The sequence below is a fragment of the Bombina bombina genome, chromosome 3, assembly GCF_027579735.1.
Source record: "Bombina bombina isolate aBomBom1 chromosome 3, aBomBom1.pri, whole genome shotgun sequence".
NCBI classification, from domain to species: Eukaryota; Metazoa; Chordata; class Amphibia; order Anura; family Bombinatoridae; genus Bombina; species Bombina bombina.
Window position 1 is genome coordinate 352,868,153 of NC_069501.1, and position 19,676 is coordinate 352,887,828.

The following is a 19,676-nucleotide window of genomic DNA, read 5'->3' on the forward strand; positions in this document are numbered from 1 at the left end:
TTTTGGGGAGTGTTAAAGCAATACAGATGGATTTTGATGAGCACAGAAATAAGAGTTTTATGAATTCACTTCTAATGAAATCGGATGTGTTAGACAGGAAGCCAAAAATAAATTGTTTGCATGCAATGGAAATTCTAATGTATTTGAATGGGGACCAGTAAGTGACCGTTTACATTGCTTATAATTATATTATTAACCACATAAAGGGACAGTCTAGTCAAAATAAAACTTTCATGATTCAGATAGGGCATGCAATTTTAAACAACTTTCCAATTTACTTTTATCATCAAATTTGCTTTGTTCTCTTGGTGGTATTTTTGAAAAGATAAACCTAGGTAGGCTCAAGCTGATTTCTAAACCGTTGAAAACCGCTTCTTAACACAGAGCATTTTGAAAGTTTTTCACAATTAAACAGTACTAGTTCATGTGTGCCATATAGATAACATTGTGCTCACTCCCGTGGAGTTATTTAGGAGTCTGCACTAATTGGCTAAACTGCATGTCTGTCAAAAGCACTGAGATAAGGGGGCAGTCTGTAGAGGCTTAGATACAAGGTAATCACAGAGGTAAAACGTATGTCAATATAACAGTGTTGGTTATGCAAAGCTGGGGAATGGGTAATAAAGGGATTATCTATCTTTTTAAACAATAACAATTCTGGTGTAGACTGTCCCTTTAATTGCAGTTTTACTTATTTTATGCCTATAGATCTTTATAGAGTACAAATTTGGTAACCACAGGAAATGATTCTAATTAGGCTAAGGTGTAAGCAACTATTTACACTGCAGATAAATAGGATAGGAAATAAGAAGACAAATAGTAAAACTTTAATGAAAAAAGAGGATGGGTGGCAGAAAAGATATGGACAAGTTAAGGAAAACACCAGGGGACCTACTAGTTTAACTGGGGTAGTTAGTAATGGGCACAACACCAAAAGCTAACACATAAATACATTACAAGAGTTTTAAAAAATGTTTTTTTCTATAAAGCAAAAATAATTTAATGTAAATAAAACGTTTGCTCAACATATTGCCAAACAACTAAGTATTGCACAAGTCAGGACTGACTGTTCAGGAAAAGCATCTCACTTGGCTTACTATGGTGGTACTTTGATCAGTTGGGAAATCCCTAGCTTGATATTTTTTGGATCAATACATGTACAGATGCAAACTGAAGTTTCACATCATTTTGTGCAGACGGAGAAGCTGACCATTTTAAATACAGCTCTCTATAAACATTGCTCTGTTTATACTAGAGTCCAAATAAATATAAAGTTTGCAAAAATATGTTTTTACATCTGAAAAATATGCTGAATGCCGCAGCTTTTAGAAACAGCAAGTGCATTGTCCGCCATTTTCGGTAAGTTCTGATTATTCTTTATTTCTAAAAAAGAATGATAAAATGAGTATATTATAGCAATATTTTAATTATAGTTAAGCTATTTCTTTTGCGGAAAATACTAGGTAATGTTTTAAAAGTTTATTCAGTTCATGGATTCACTGCATTAGTTTTGTTCTTATGTTTTGCAAGTGGTCACGTAAATCATGCATATAGTCATAAAATACCAATTTATAGTTGTATTATTAAGGTAGAAAAAAATATATTAAAAAAATAATTCCTGTGTTTTTTCCTCTACTTCTCCTTTTCATTTGGTGTTTTATGGGGACATTAAACTCAAAATGAAATCACCAATAAAATGCTTACTTTAAGGGACAGTCAAGTCCAAAAAAAACTTCTATGATTTAAATAGGGAATGTAATTTTAAACAACTTTCCGATTTACTTTTATTACCAATTTTGCTTTGTTCTCTTGGTATTCTTAGTTGAAAGCTAAACCTAGGATCTTCATATGCTAATTTCTTAGAACTTGAAGACTGCCTCTAATCTGAATGCATTTTGACCACTAGAGGGTATTAGTTCATGTGTTTCATATAGATAACATTGAGCTCATGCACATAAAGTGACCTAGGAGTGAACACTGATTGACTAAAATGCAAGTCTGTCAAAAGAACTGAAATAAGGGGACAGTTTGCAGAAGCATAGATACAAGATAATCACAGAGGTAAAAAGTGTATTTCTATAACAGTGTTGGTTGTGCAAAACTGGGGAATGGGTAATAAAGGGATTATCTTTTTTTAAAAACAACACAAATTCTGGTGTTGACTGTCTCTTTAAGCACAGCAAAAACATAAAAAATAATATATATATATATATATATATATATATATATAATATACATTTAATATTTGTTCTACTTGCTTTGCATGTTATTTCACTTTTCTTACTCCCCATAGAAAGGCTAGCAAACAAATAGCTGCTTGACCCTGCAACATGCTTCATATTGATTACTTGGATCAGTGCAGTGCTTTCTTTACATCTGGTACCTCTAAAACAGTAAAAAAAGAAACACTGTACATTATACAATTTAAAGGGATATGAAACCAAAAAAATGTTCCTTTGTGATTCAGACAGATGATACATTTTTAAAAAACTTTCCAATTTAGTTCTATTATTAAATGTTCTTAATTTCAATGATATTCTTTGTTGAAGAGATGCCTAGATAGGTATCTGGAGCACTGCATGGCAGGAAATAGTGCTGCCATCTAGTGCTCTTGCAAATGGATAGCAATCTTGCAAAACTGCTGCCATATAGTGCTCCAAAATTTGGCCACCTACTTAGCTTAAGTCCTTGCTTTTCAACAAAAGATACTAAGAGAATGAAGAAACATTGATAATAGAAGTAAATTAGAAAGTTGTTTAAAATCACATTCTCTATCTGAATCATGAAAAAAAATATTGGGTTTCATTTTCATTTAAATGCGTTTAAACTATAAATTTATTAAACAGAGAAATTGGTATACATGACATTTGGGAGATACTGGGTAATTAGCAATTGATGTTGGAAGGCCAATTATAGACTTTATTAAATTGGGGAGAAAAAATAAATATTGTACAGTGTTTGTTTTGACACAGGCAATTGGTAAAACAATGATATAATAAGAGAATGGAAATTACATTAATACAAATGAGTCACTGAGATAGGAAATCCAGGGGCAAATGAGAGATTAAGAGGCAAAGAATGCTGCATGTGGTATATAGGAAATGGGAATATGATGGTGGTAAAAAATAAGGGCGGGTAAAAATATAATTCTGATGTGAAAGGGACATTAAATACTAAGGGCTAGATTACTAGAGGCGTGCTAACAGTTGTATGCAAGCTATATCGGGTTTCATTGCACCTGTTTTTGCGTGTCGTAAGTAGCATGCGTATTACAAGTTGAAAGTAAACGTAATCGTTTGAGCACAATTAAAGTTAACGCATGTCGGGTTATCGCAACCTCAGAGCTCTGGTTAACTGTTATGCTTGAATAAAAATTTGCAACAAACACATCAAAATTACATGTAAAGTACAGTTAAAGGGCCATAATACCCAAATGTTTAAACACTTGAAAGTGATGCAGCATAGCTGTAAAAAGCTGACTAGAAAATATCACCTGAACATCTCTATGTAAAAAAGAAAGATATTTTATTTCAAAAGTTCCTCAGTAGCCACATCCCATTGTAAAGGATTTCTAAGCAGCATATTAGTATGTCTGTCCTGGGACAGCTGAAAGGATGAGCCTCGTGATCTCTCATATTATTTCTCCAATCAGGTAAAGGAAGCTTACTATGAAATCTCATGAGAGTTAAGTCAAATCTCATGAGATCACAGAAAGAGTTCATGACCTCAGCACTGCTGATGCTGATTGGCTGCTGTTCATTTCTTCATTTTTATTTTTATTTTTACCTGCAGCTGGGAGCAGGTGAAGTATAACTTTTTACACAGAACTTACTCTGCTGAGCTGAGGAGATTGTGAGGTAAAATATCTTCCTTTTTTATATAGAAATGCTCAGGTGGTATTTTCCTGTCAGCTTTTTACAGTTATACTGCATCAGTTTCAAGTGATTTAGCATATGAGTATTATGTCCCTTTAAATAGTGCTTGTAATCTAGCCCTAAATAAATGTTAGAAAAAATCATTTATTCAAAGTTAAGATTAACCTGAGAATAATATCTAGAAGTGTTTTTAAAGTTTTTCTATTTTTTTTAAATACTGAAAAAAAACAAATGATGAGTGCCTGTGAGGTCATCCTATGTGATTACACTCCAGTTCACCTGTGATGACTTTAACAATCATATGAAAGAAAAAACATTATAAAGCTTAGGTGTCATAAAGAAACTGGGGGTTACATTTTGTAACATAGGTTTCCTTTTCTCTTGAAGCCAATCAGTGACAGCTTTAAATGAGTCATTAGAATGTGCAACCAATGACTGAGTGGAATATGGCAGTGTAGAAGTCTTGAGTCTGCATTTCAACTTTTCACAGGAAATCAAAAGATTTTTATTTATTTTTTTAATTTTTTATTGAGGAAAAATAAGTGTGAACATAAAGCATGGTAAAAAAATTTACATCAAATATTCATGTCATATCTGAATAAAGTTATACAATGATGTTGATATTAAGGCATATTGAAAACATTACATCTGATAATCATATCAAGCTTGAGTTATACAGTAATGTTGATGTTCCTCTTTTTTGTTCCCCTAGTTCGGTCATGTAGGTCTCTCTTGGACCTTTAAGTGGGTACGAATCCGGGGGTTAATTTTGAACATAAATAGTGAGTACATACAGAAAAAATGCATCCATAAAAAGAAAAAAGAAAGAAAGTGATCTTTAACATTTTATAGATGCATGAACCAGAGCTAGCTACACACTCAACGCACAACACACAAATGTGAACACTTAAAAGTTGCAATTGTGTATAAGGGATAATCAAACAGTCTAGGCAAAAATTCTTGAACGCCAAATTATAACCGTTAACATAAAAGTAATACCCTAAGTTGTCAGATATACGTTCACAGGCCCTTTATCAAGATACAACTCCTGTTGTCACTTTTGAAATATATGTATTTTTATCTACTCATCCATTCACCCATTCACTTTTTAACTGAGATCCTGCCCATGACCCCAGCCATCATCCGCAAGAAGGACCCCCTCCTTGTAATCTCCTCTCTTACAGGAGTTGTGACTTTATGGTTTTGAGAGCCCCTATTCTTTGCTCAGGTTATAGAACATCTCCTAGGGCCCCCCCCCCCCCACTAAGCCCCCAGAGATGCACCTTAATGTATATAGGTGTGATGAAAAGAAAAAAGATAAAGGAAGACAAACAAATACACAAATACATAACAGTGCCTGTGGTATACTGATTGATAAGGTGTAATATTTCTAATCTGAATATGCAAACATAAAGAGAAAAACAAGCCTATACACAAGATATATGTTGAACATAACAAGGTATAACCTGATGTTTCTAGGATAATGTTAGGCTAGCGTCCATGAATCAAGATAATTCCCAAGCCCTCCGGGTCAGTTTGCGATTGTATTATATCTGTCGCCTGGTATTATCATTGAGGGTGGTGTAACAGGGCCAAAGCCTGGCTGTATAATATCTCCATCTGGCTGTATGTCAACTTGAACATCCTCCCCTGCTCCTGGAGTTCAGTTAGAGCTGTAAGCGATATGGTGTTGCGGCATTGAGTCCTTCATTTTTGTGGGTGGTATTCTGTTTATTAGGTTCTGTATTTCCTGCTCTGAGGGCATTCGGTCTATAATAGTTTGCAGCATGGCTTCTAATTTTGCGATCCGGAGATCCATTATGTCAGGGTAGTTATCAATCCACATGGCTGTGTGTGATTTTGACGGTGTCTCACCCTGTGCAGTGGTATTGTTTTAATATCTTTACTTTCAAGGTAATAATGGTTTCCCTTGGACTAGTTTGCTAGCTAGAATTGTGAGTTTTAAGTGCAACCAGCTCTGGTAAATTACCCCGGAGTTCAGGGGAGGAATGCTGTTTGCGAGATTTTGGCGCTGCTACAGGCCTCTATTATCCAGTTCTGTCTCTGCGCTCATAAATACAGCTGTTTGAGCTAGATCTGCAATAAGTGATGTGTGAATATACGATACCAATCGTATTGTAGATAGGTGCTGTAAAATAATATAAATAATCAGCGGATTACAATATCTTCACCCGGAGCTCTAGAAAAGTGCGACTGCTCGGAGCCACTGTTAGAACACGCCCCCCCCCCCAGAGCATGCAGTTTTCAGAGAATTTCCAATTTACTTATATTATTAATTTGTGCACAGAATTTTTTAAATACTTTCAGAGGCACCTGCTACTACTCTGCAAATATTTTTTTTAATACATAAGATTAAACATTTTATATTATACTCTAAGAGGTCTATTTATCAAATGTCTGTCGGACCTGATCCAACAGTGTGGATCAGGTCCGACCGACAGACATCGCTGAATGCGGAGAGCAACACGCTCTCCGTATTCAGCATTGCACCAGCAGCTCACAAGAGCTGCTGGTGCAACGCCGCCCCCTGCAGACTCGCGGCCAATGGGCTGCCAGCAGGGGGGTGTCACTCAACCCGATCGGGTTGTATTGTGGCGATGTCTGTCCGCCTGCTCAGAGCAGACGGACAGGTTATGGAGCAGCGGTCTTTGTGACTGCTGCTTCATAACTGCGGTTTCTGGCGAGCCTAAAGGCTCGCCAGAAACACGGGGCATCAAGCTCCAATCAGAGCTTGATACATATGCCCCATTGAGTCAGCAGTGGGTGTCAATCAACCTGATCGTACTCGATGGGGTTGAATTGTGGCGATTCCTGTCCACCTGATCAGAGCAGGCGGACAGGGTTATGGAGCAGACCGCTGCTTCATAACTGCTGTTTCTGGCGAGTCTGAAGACTCGCCAGAAACACGGGCCCACAAGCTCCATACGGAGCTTGATAAATGGGCCTCTTAAAGTGTTTAATGTCCCTTTCAACAAAAGTAAAATTTAACCAGGTTATAGGAGGGACTAAAATGAACATTTTGTAGGAAGGAGGGAGAGGGTGAGGTATATATGAGATACATACATGCACAAACATATCTACAGACATTTGCCTGCTATTGCTGTTCTTCTCTAAAATATGAAGGGGTAAGACTTTATGTTTAATATTTATGTTAGATAAATGGCAATAACAGTAAACTTAAATTCTGCTATTTAAATGTGTGGTTTGAAAGCATGTTTAATTACATAAATGAATGAAACCCCACCTATTGGGTGTCATTAAACACACAAGATATAAAGGGGCTCATATTTAGATGAGTTTTTATTGTTTTTAATGAGGTATAATATTGTTGATTTCACTTTTTTTGTGTGGAAATCTTCTGAAATCCATCACTGTTGGTAAAAATAATGGGACAGTGACAGCTTGTCTGACACTTATTTTGAATACTTTGGGATATATCCATATTCTTATCATTAGGTGGCTCTGGGTGGTTATTCAATTTGTAATAATCATTTTGGTGTAAACATTAAGTTTCTTATGGCCGTGTGGTGCTTATTTTCTTATAACAGTGGCATATTTGGTTTAAAACTGTTTTATCTTAGTACTTAATTTGTAGTTTGTAGTATACTTTTAGTTTTCTTTGTATTCTCTGTAGAAATTAAAGTAAGATTTTAAACAAATCCATGGATATTTGTTGGCAACATTCTCTATGAACTATCTCCACTTTCCTATGTGTGAGTTTGAGTAAATCAGCTGCATATAATAACATAGGAATTGATAAAGCTCAATAAGCTGGTCACACTGTAGAAGTTCCCTAGTGAATTTAATAGAGTAGCCATCTGGTAAGATCCATTCAGCCTCATGATCAGGTGAATAATATGGTTGGATACATATTCTTAGCTCAAATGTAATATTCAGCATAACAATATATAGGCTGGTGAGGTAAATGACCTGATTACAAAAAAGTTTGTTTAAAAGATCCAAGGTCACAGGTTCAAATCCCAGCAGGGCTGACTCAGCCCTTCATCCTTCCAAGGTTGATAAAAGGAGTACAATTAAATTGTTTAATAATAACAACTATTGCTATTCAGCTGACGATTTGGTTAATTCCGATAACGAGCACTGAAAAAGCACTTTGAGTTCCACTGGGAGAAAGTCGCTATATAAATACTAGTTATTATATATGTTTCATATGCGTTAGAATCATATACTAAATATTTTACAATATATATCCAGTATGTAATGTATGTAATGTATGCATGTAGGGCTCTAGGAAAATTTGCTTCTGATTTAAAAATGAAAGATTCTAATAATAATTATTAACATTATCATTTTGCCACCTTTGTTCTCATCAGCTAATCAGACAAGAGCTTAAAAAAAGATGTTTTCAACAGAATATTTTTAGCATAAAAATAAATAAAGCTAAAGCCTAAAAGTTTTGTTTGTTATATACCAGCTGAAACATGTCTTTGCAAATGTTGTTCTATCCTCATAACAGAGACTTCACTTTGAAAACATAATACAAATAATGCAGGCACTAAATCACTTGACAGTAACACAATATTTTGTATAAATGAAGGAAGGTGACATTGGGCACTGGTTTGCAAAAATGATTGAAGACTTTTATTTTTTTAAGACAAAACAATGTAACATAATTTTTACTTTTTTACGCTATATAAACAAGTAAAGGGACATTAAAGTGCAAAAATAAAATGCTCTAAAAGGCATATATGTGTAGCCACCAATCACCAGCTAGCTTTAGCACATTGCTGCTCCTGAGCCTAGCGTGTCATATTTCTCAACAAAGGATACCAAGAAAACAAAGTCAGTTTCATAATAGAAGTAATTTGAAAAGTTTCTTAAAATTGTATGTTCTGTCTGAACCATGAAAGTTTAATTCAGACTTTCATATCACTTTGAATTTGGGAAATTCATGTGTCTCTAAGGGATGTTATGTTTAGGTACAATACATTGATACGTTTTTCAATTTGGTTACTATTTGGTTAAAAACAATACAATTATTAAGATTGTGAAACTACATATTAATGTTTGGCAAGTAAAAGAGTTCTTGTTTTATTCTTTTATAATTAAAAATGCCATTGTATTTAAAGGCACAGTCAACAGCAAAATTGTTATTGTTTAAAAAGATAGATAAACACACTTACTACCCATTCCCCAGACTGGCACAACCAACATTGTTATATTGATATACTTTATAACATTTAAACCTCTAAATTTCTGCCTGTTTCTAAGCCATTACAGACAGCCTCTTATCACATGCTTTTTTTATTAGCTTTTCACAACAAGAGACTGCTAGTTCATGTGGGCCATAAAGATAACAGTGTCAGCCCATGGAGTTGTGGCTGACACTGCACTAATTGTTTAAAATACAAGTCAATAGATAATAAATAAATAGCCATGTTATCAGGGGGCTGTCAAAAGAGGCTTACAAGGTAATCACAAAGGTAAAAAGTGTATTAATAATAATAATAATAGTGTCGGTTGTGCAAAACTGGGGAATGGTTAATAAAGGGATTATCTATCTGTTTAAACAATGACAATTTTGGAGTTGACTGTCCCTTTAATGTTTAAATAGAAAGGTTTAAGCAGACTTTGCTTATCAGTGTTGACTCACTTTTGTACTGTACAAGTCACATGTTAAAAGAACACAGAACTGCGTTGTTGACCTTCAAATACCTTCTCTCTACATAGACATTTTAGGTCACCTTTCATTACAAAACATTTAAGATCATGAAATAAAGTTTTATTTGGGGAAGATCATTTCTGTTCAGGTTATATATTCCAAACTAAAATCTAAACATGGCTTCCAGTATATTTGCCTCTCACAATAAAGTTAATAGTAAAGTCAAAAAGTAGGAAATATAAGCAAGGCATGGTAACATAACCCAAGAGGTTAAACAATAAGACAAAAGCCATTGATTTTAACTTTGTCAGATCTCTTGTGATCCATCCCTTTATATTTATTGATAGTGATAAAATTATGGTGCCATTTGTTAATTTTTATTTGCAATATATGTCATAATTATGGATATAACTATGAGTTAAAATGCATGACACCTTTTTAAAACTATGTGCTTAACCAACAGCTACCAGAAGCAGAAAGTTCCACAGCTTGACTCTTCTTGCAATTTATACATTAATAATAATAGTTTCAGAGCATATTAGAAATGTAAATATTTTAAATAAATGTGTTTTTAATAAAGATTACTTTATGAGGCATAGCCTTTAAAGGGACAGGAAAATTACATATCATGCATAAGAAAGAGAACTATTTAAAAAGAATAAAAAAAAGAGTTTGGAATAAAAAAAAATGTAAGTTTGAAACTGGGTCTTAAAGGGATATTAAACAGTAAATACATATTAGACCTAATGATGTATTCAAAGCAAAGATTAGCCTTAGAATAATATGTAGCTGTATTGTGTACCATTATTGGCTAAATTACGAGTGGAGCGCAATTTATCAATCCCGCTCGCCTGTTAACTTCGCTAGACGGAGGCTTTTTGCGCTCGTCGGGTAGCAGCGTATTACAAGTTGAAAGTAAAAAGTTTTTGCACAAGCGATAACCCCATGAGCGCAAAAAGCCAAACTTCAAACATTGCGACCCAACAGGAAATATTAATATTTTACATTCCAATGTTCTTCACATAGCAGAACATAGATAAAAAGAAAGAGGAAGGAGCACTCTATTCTTATAAGTCTATATACACACTGTGAATATAGCTATATATAACATCGTAAATTCCAAAAATAAAATAAGTTATCAAAAATAGAATAATTGGATAATTAACTAAAGTGTCTAAATTATTTTAAAATAAAATTGTCCTAGTACAATGATGAGTCAGCTCTTTGGTGCCAGTGGGGTTTAAAGTTCTGTATGCTGGTCAAACTGAAAGAAAAAATATAATGGCACTGTCTACTGCCACCTGTTCATCACATACAACGTTTCATTACAGCTTATACTGCCTTTAGTGTCATGACACATGCAGACCTGCTACTAAGAGCAGAGACAGCTTTGTTCTGCGGATTTCTGAACTTGGGTATATGAATATATCACAGATAGGATAAATCTGCTGTATAAAAGGCCAGTAGCAATATCACTGATAGACAAAACAAAGTAATCAGTCTCTTTTCTTGTTTGCAAATTTAAGCTTTGTAGGCATAGTAAGGCAGAAATAGTTGTGTTTATAATTAGAATTATTTTATTACCAGAAGACAGAATCATAGCGAAAAGATGAGTGCCCGTACTAGGTCAAAAGCTGTAGTATCCACTTTGGGGCTAAGAGCAGAAGTCACAGATAGAGTGCAGATGTACTGCTTACGCAGGAGACAGGAACCACTGGAATTGACTGAGACAGGACCCCAGAGACTGGCTGAAGAGAGGCACCACTGGAACAGGCTGAAGCAGACACCTCAGAAATTGGCTAGGATAGGCACAGCACAAATATACTGAGACAAATATCTCTGGAACAAACTAATATCTAGAACAGGCTGAGAAAAGTATCTCTGGACCAGTCTGAGACAAGTATCTCTTGACCAGGCTGAGACAGATATATCTGAACAGTCTGAGACAGATATATCTGGATCAGGCTGAGACAAGTGTCTTTGGAGCAGGCTGAGACAAGTATCTCTGGTCCAGGCTAAGACAGATGTGTCTGGACCAGGGTGAGACAAGTATCTTTGGAGCAGGCTGAGACAAGTGTCTTTGGAGCAGGCTGAGACAAGTATCTCTGGTCCAGGTTAAGACAGATGTGTCTGGACCAGGGTGAGACAAGTATCTCTGGTCCAGGCTAAGACAGATGTGTCTGGACCAGGGTGAGACAAGTATCTTTGGAACAGGCTAAGAATGGGATTGCTGGAACAGGCAAGTGTCTCGGGCAGGCTGAGGCAAGGTCAGCAACAGCAAGGACACCAAGAAACAAAATCTCAGTCCAAGAGACAAAAAAAGTCAGGGGTAGGCCAAAGTTAGCAGCAGATGAGCAGCACAGCAAGGACACCAAGAAACAAAATCTCAGTCCAAGAGACAAAGTCAGGGGTAGGCCAAAGTTAGCAGCAGAAGTACAAAATCACAATCCAGGAATCAAATCTAAAAACTAGCCAATGGGTCATGAACAGGAGTACTAAACAGATGACTGATGCAGAGAAAGAATAAATACCAGGACACAAAATCTGGGGTAGAGAAAATGTTGTGCTCCCGCTCAAGTGTAATCTTCGCTAGTACTAATCTTTTTGTGCAGGTTACGATGCGTGCGTATTACAAGTCAAAAGTAAAAAGTAACTTCCAAACTTCAAAATATCATGACCGCGTTTATGTATTCTTCTCATAAACAAAAGAAAAAACCTAACACCTATCGCTTGCGCACTAACCTGACAGGAGTTTTTAATATTTCACATTACAGAACAGTTATTTTTATTATAAATACATATTTCTATATACATCTATATATTTCTATACCTGTATAGTTATTTTTATAGATATATAGGTATATACTGCATACATATATATATATTACATTAACATCAGATATATGTATTGAAATATATATTTAATAATAAAAATTAAAAAAAAATGTGTTTTGCGATTTAGGCAATTTTTAAATATTAAATATAAAATATTAGTAATAATATATAAATTCTATTGATTATTTTGAATTTTTTATAGTATGTATAATCTTTTTTAATCATTATTTTTAATATTCTATAATATTTTATATTGAATATTTCAAAAACACGCTTTGAGATTAGTAATTCTTCATGTGTGCTAACCAGACACAGTGTTAGACCTAAGTCGCAAAACGCGAATTGCGTAATGCATATTTTACACATATTTTACACATAGAAAATTATGTAATTTGTATTATTTAATATATATTTCTATAAATATCTGATAAAGTTTATGCAAAATAGATATCTATAGCACTGGTTATCAAACCTGTCCCCAGGCCTCCCAAACAGGCCACATTTTGTGGATATCTGAATTGGAGCACAGGGGAAATAATCAGCTGATTAGTAAACATGGTTATTTTACTTACTCTCATCCAAGGTAATCCAGAAAACCTGGTCTGTTGGGGAGGCCTTAGGACAGATTTGAAAACCAGTGATCTATAGGAATAGATATATAGGTATGTATAGATACGTGTAGAAATATAAATATATATACATACATACACATATTTGTACATATATATATATATATATATAACTTATTTGAATAAGTTTTATTAAATAGTGTTTATATGACTGTAACTGTAATTTTAAATGTATTTATGTTGTGTTTAGTGCAACGTTTTTTAACGCACTACCCTCTACGTAAGGTTTTCAGTCGAGCTAACCTGACAAGGGTAAAATGCAATTTGCGCTCTCGTAATCACGTTTACTTTCAACTTGTAATACGAGCACTCTTTTCATCATGCACAAAAAGACAATATTGCTCACGTGCAACAGTTAGTGCGCCACTTGTAATCTAGTCCATAGTGGGCAGTTGATTTCACAGGTGTGTCCCAGAAGCCAGACATTACTCAACAAAATCTGCAAACAAAATGCACTTTTGTATAGTATGAAAATATGTTTTTTCCCAGAAAATGCTGATATAAATGAAAAACAAGGGCTGTGAATTAAGAGCGCATAAGTCCAGGAGATGATGTATTCATGTTCAAAAGCTTTTTGTCGTCACTGCAAGCGCTCATTCACCACAATATCAAAGAATATCAAAGCCATTAGGTTGTTGTGTGTAAAATATTACCTTAACATTGTTGTCACTGCAAGAATGTTATAGCTCACAGCCATCCAAGGTGAAGTGGTGGGAACTTGTTTACTGGATTGAAGCAACAACAGATATAAAGTCCATCCTTAATCTAACACCAATCCTTAGCCTTAAAGGGACATTCAGTCAAAATTTAAATGCACATGGATGAAGTACATCTTTGAGTAGTAACATTTGCAATAATGCTTCTAGTAAAAGTTATCAATGTTTTAGTGTCAACATTTTTCTCTGGACGTGCATGTGAAGCAAACCTAGATATTCTCAGTGCACAAGCATTTGAAATACTATAGCTGCTCAGAAAATGGGGCTTGTATCATGTCAGCAATTAACAAATTGAGTCATTACCAGATGGTACAAGCACCTTAGGCTCTGTGATCAAGTTCTGTGTTTAAAATGCTGGTGCAAAGTGCATAATTAACCCCTTAACGATCGCAACGTACCCTGACCAAGCTATTAGACCCTCCCTCCCTCCTGCAGGCTTGCTAAAATAGCGCAGCCTTGCTGGGTATGTTGCTAGTCATTAGGGGTTAAATACATATTTGAAACAGCTGTAGCTTGTATTAGAAGCATTTTTGCTAATATTTGTTTATAACCAAATGATTCTATACAAAACTGAAATGCACCCATGTGTAGTATAAGGAATAGTTATACTTTGATGAATTGCAAACTTTCCTGCAGCTCAAGTTTAATTTGGTCACAAAAATGTAGTCCCCACACCAAAATAATCACTTTTATTTTGTTTCTGTAGTGTCTCTAATTTAGCTACTTTTCTATGTCTTCTGCAATATAATCACCCTGTCTCATAGGGATACTGACTGTTTATGAAAACGCTTTACCAATTATACAGCAAACTAGAAAAGAAATGGACGTAATCGCTAAAAAGAAAGATTACAAAGTACGCATTTTTCAGCATTTTACATATCATTTCAGGGATGCGTGTGGCAATACAAATGCTATTAATTATCATATTCTGTTTAAAGTCAACATGAAATTGTTTTCCCTGTTCCTGATGCTTTGAAAACCCTACTGTGTCCATAGCAACTAGAAATCTGTCATAAACCCAAGGGGCTTATCCTTCTGGAACTGAAAAATCACTTTATTTTCCTTTCAAACATCCGAGACATCAAGTAAATTTGATCACTAGTGCAGTTCCTTCGCAAATCATTTAATTTCTGTTTGAACCACTAAGTAAAAAAAAATATAAGAATCTTGCTTACAATATTAAAGAGTATCTTATTTTTGTAGGCATTTTCTACCAAATGTTAATCATGTAACTTTTAGTGTTAAAATATATATTTTTAAAATAAATATTCTATGAATTAATTGTATGAATACACATTAATATTTTGTATCTCAAATAAATTTAAAAGGGAAACTTTGATTATCTTGGCAGATTCTTAAAAAAGTATGTGAAAGCTGTTGAAAAAGAGACGCTATTGTTGCAAATAGTGTTAGGTTCCAATACTACCAACTGGCTCATCAAACAGTGGCATGGCTGGGGGGCACTAGCCCCCAAAGAATAATATCTGGCCCCCCATGTACCCCTCCAATGGTAGCTTTTACAGCAGCTACAGCAACTGCAAACAATTCTTCCTGTTACACAACCAGCCCTGCTTGCTTTACATCCAATTCCCTCATGACACACCTAGTCCCGCCAATGCCCAGTCTCACCCTCCTGTCGAGGCCCTGCCTTTACACTGGTGCACCTCCTGGAAGTGCCCCCCGAGAATAATTTTCTGGGGAGGCCATTGTCATCAAATGTGGGAACCCTTTAAATACCATTCTAATCAGTGAGAAAAGTTATTTTTTTCTAATGTTACGAATAAAATCAGATATAAATAGCTAACATTGGTACCACACTGAAAACCGTTTTCTGGCCCATCTGAATAGGGTTCCGTGCACTAAGCAGCAAACACTGCTTTGGAGCAGTAGCAGTGTGGAGATAAATCACCTGACAGGCCCTGCTCCTTGCTGGGATCCATGTCTGCCCAGCACTTTGTACATGAGGGCTTTTGGTGATTTTGTGAATGAATTTCTTACTTGGCTTTCAACACACCTAACTGCAGAATTTTTATTTTTCCACCTTTTTTTAACATCTCCTAGCAGCTTAAAGGGACATTAAAGTCAAAATAAACTTTTATAATTCAGAAAGAGCATGCTGTTTTAGGACACTTTCCAATTTACTTCCATTATCAATTTTTTTTACTAAGCATGTGTACAAGCTCACAGGGTATAAGTATACTAGTCTGTGATTGGCTGATATCTTTCACATGATACAAGGGGCTGGAAAATGGGTGAAAAAATACATTAGAAAAAAAAATCTACTGCTTTTTTGAAATTCAGAGTAGGTGTTAAATCATTGTCTTTTTATTTTGCACTTGTTAATTATGCAATTCTACTGCATTGAGTGGTCCTTTAACTCCTAGAGTCATGCAATAATGCTCATTACATGAAAAATGAAAAGTTCCCTTTATATACAGTTGTGCTCATAAGTTTACATACATACCCTGACAGAATTTATGATTTCTTGGCCATTTTTCAGAGAATATAAATGATAACACAAAAACTTTTCTTTCACTCACGGTTAGCGTTTGGCTGAAGCCATTTATTATCAGTCAACTGGGTTTACTCTTTTTAAATCATAATGATAACAGAAACTACCCAAATGACCTTGATCAAAAGTTTACATACCCTGGTGATTTTGGCCTGATAACATGCACACAAGTTGACACAAAGGGGTTTGAATGGCTATTAAAGGTAACCATCATCACCTGTGATCTATTTACTTGTAATGAGTGTGTGTATAAAAGGTCAATGAGTTTCTGGACTCCTGACAGACCCTTGCATCTTTCATCCAGTGCTGCACTGACGTTTCTGGATTCTGAGTCATGGGGAAATCAAAAGAATTGTCAAAGGATCTGCGGGAAAGGTAGTTGAACTGTATAAAACAGGAAATGGATATAAAAAGATATTCAAGGAATTGAGCATGCAAATCAGCAGTGTTCAAACTAATCAAGAAGTGGAAAATGAGGGGTATTTTTATATTTATTTGTTATACAAAAAAATGTGTTATATGATACTTTCACATAAATCAATGTGTATTTGTATTTCTAGAAGTCATGATATGCTTTTATCTCATGTTTTTTTTTAATTATTATTAATGTTAGAATTTTTACATATATCTTTGCACATACTTGTGTGTGTGTGTGTGTGTATATATATATATATATATATATATATATATATATATATATATATATGTGTGTGTGTGTGTGTGTGTGTGTGTGTGTGTTATATCAGAAATATTTTGGAAACAAATTTACATATGCCTAAATTCCTAAAAGTATTTCAAATCTCTATTTATTTATACCACTATATGTATATAGTATGAATGTATTATTATTCTGAGCAGGAATAATTGCAAATATAACATGTAATAAGGGTATCATATGTATTTATTTGCATTCAATGGATATTTTAAGAGCTGGGCCAGTTTTCTCCTCCTGATTGCAATCTAGTTTTAAAAAAACACCCCTTCACGGGTGTTATAAAATGGGCTGGCATATAAGATCACATTTCTTATTGAAAAAGAAATTCAAGAGAAGTAAGAAATACACTGAAAATTGCATGACAGTAAAGAGGTGATTTTAATTTCTGCTGTATCTGAATCATGATAGTTTAATGTTAGGTGGGCTATCGCTTTGAGCTATCATCTTAAGATTATATTGAATCAAACATCAAGTATACATACTTTCAAAGTATAATACACAATGTAACAAATGGCACTTACAAGTTCTGATGAGTGATCAATGACACAAGTATCGAGCATTTTGATTCGTTAGTGATAGTTTAAAATGTATATTTGAATCAGATTGGCTGATGTCATGATTCATGTGATTATGCATATTCCAATCAAAAGTGGTTGAAAATTTCACTAGTGTGTGGGTTGTTTAGGAGTTTGCGTCATAATTGGTACGAAATGTGTTGCGTCAAATTTGGGGTGAAGTGGACATGTATTACATAGCTTAAACATGGTGCACATAGATTTATCACAAAAAATAAAAAGGAAGTTAGCTATATTATGTTGTGTATTTATTTTATTTTTATCTCTATATCTATTAAGGTGACAAGTTTGGGGCAAAACTTTTTAACAAATTTGTAGAAATATTGTCCCCTTGCTTTGTAATGAGAGACAAATTTGTAGCCTAATCCAGTGTTTTTCAACCAGTGTGCCATGGCACACTAGTGTGCCGTGAGAGATCCTCAGGTGTGCCACGGCAGACTGACAACAGTGTGACATATTTTTAAACTTTGCTTCTTTTTTTTACTCCCAGTGCAGGGGTAGTTTGTAGGAGGCATGGCATAACAGCACAATACATACAGTATGTGTGTGTTTGTGTGTATGTGTATATATATGTGATGTATTAGGCTACAATGTGGGATTTTTAAAAAAAATTTGGGATGGTGGTGTGCCACAGGATTTTTTAATGTAAAAAAGTGTGCCACGGCAAAAAAAAGGTTAAAAATCACTGGCCTAATCCATAAGTAGTAATGTCTCATTTATATCCCTATATCTACTAGTGCACCAAATGTGGAGCAATAATATTGTTTGATTTAGAAAGGGTATACAATTTTAACCTCTTAAGGACATATGACGGAATTTTTCCATCATAAAACAATTGAGCAAACTGAAAGCTGTGTCCTTAAAGGGTTAATAGAGTTTCTAATTTACTTTTATTATGTAATATACTTCATTCTCTTGCAGCATCGAACATAAGCTTTCTGTGTTTTTAGACTCCCATTGAGTTCTATGGCATACGCGACCTCAAGGGTGGCGGATCGAAAACTTGGTACGCTGCGTCGGAATACACGCGAGTTTACCTGTTAAATGTTTGATAAATTGGGAAAAGTGTCAAACAGAGTCGAATTTGAATTAGAAACATCTGTAATGACCAAGCATCGATCTGCGTCGGATTCAGATCGCGGGATCGTATTTTATGTCACAAATTTCAACATTTGCAGATCTTGACGCTTTGATAACTACGGCAGATCAATCTTGCAAAAAATACGATGCGGAATTCAAGTGTATTATCAGTTGAAGCTTTGATAAATTGACCCCATGGACACATTTTCTCAATTTATATGATTCTAAATTTCTAATCAACGTAAAAAAAGATATGAGATTTCCTCCATCCATTATTGAAATAATGGATAAGATAGGTAACAATCCCACCAGAAATATTTTTGCATCTATGTTGTATTTAATTCATTAAAATCTATAAAAAAAATGTATCAAGCTGCAGGTGTAGATGTTCTTAAGCAGAAAACTTGTCTGGTTGCTATCACTGTTTTGTGAAATGTAAGATTGCACAAGAGCTTTCTTGGGCAATCTGAGACCCTGCTCTTGCACAACAAGTGACACAAGAGCATGACCTGTCAATCATTTAGAATCAGAGAGTTCGGGTGATTTATCTCCACCACCTACGAGGTACTGCTTCATAAATTTATGGTTGCAGGCAGTGTTCCCCTCTAAGGACAGTTTTGTGTGCAGCCCAGCAGTGAAACAGTTAACAAGAGAACCATACCTTGCCATCTGCATTGTGTAGTGTTTGCTAATTGCAGGGTGTGGTTACCTAATTAACTGTTTCACTGCTGGGCCGCACACAAAACTGGCCTTAGATGGAACCCTGGTTGCAGGCTTGCTTATGTGAGCCTGTACCACAATGTCTTAGAAACTGTGAATGTAGCTTTATACATTTGACCGCGCGCGAAAAGTTAAGCCCCGCCACTGGTGCCTTCTTACTTCCTGTTCCCTCTTAACGCACAAATTTGCTCTGTCAGAAGCCAGGACTGTGGGTTTCCTGATGTTTTGCAACACGAAATATGAATGATTTTTTTTTTATCTTTTCGTGGTCTGCACAGACTAGTGCGTTGTATATGTTATTAATCCCAAAGTCATTGTGTGGTTTAGGAGACAGCAATTCATTCTGTAACATCTCTGGCAGTCGGATGGTTAATA

The 19,676-nt window shown here is 35.0% G+C and overlaps 1 protein-coding gene across 1 annotated transcript in view; it reads left to right on the forward strand.

Annotated features, from left to right (window-relative positions):
- Window positions 1-1,182: 1,182 nt before the first annotated feature.
- OTC (ornithine transcarbamylase) overlaps window positions 1,183-19,676 on the forward strand; it is a 104,164-nt gene continuing 85,670 nt past the window's right edge. The window contains exon 1 of the mRNA XM_053706470.1: window positions 1,183-1,359. Coding sequence (XP_053562445.1) covers window positions 1,286-1,359 — 74 coding nt within the window. The 5' untranslated portion in view covers window positions 1,183-1,285. The remainder of the gene's footprint in view (window positions 1,360-19,676) is intronic.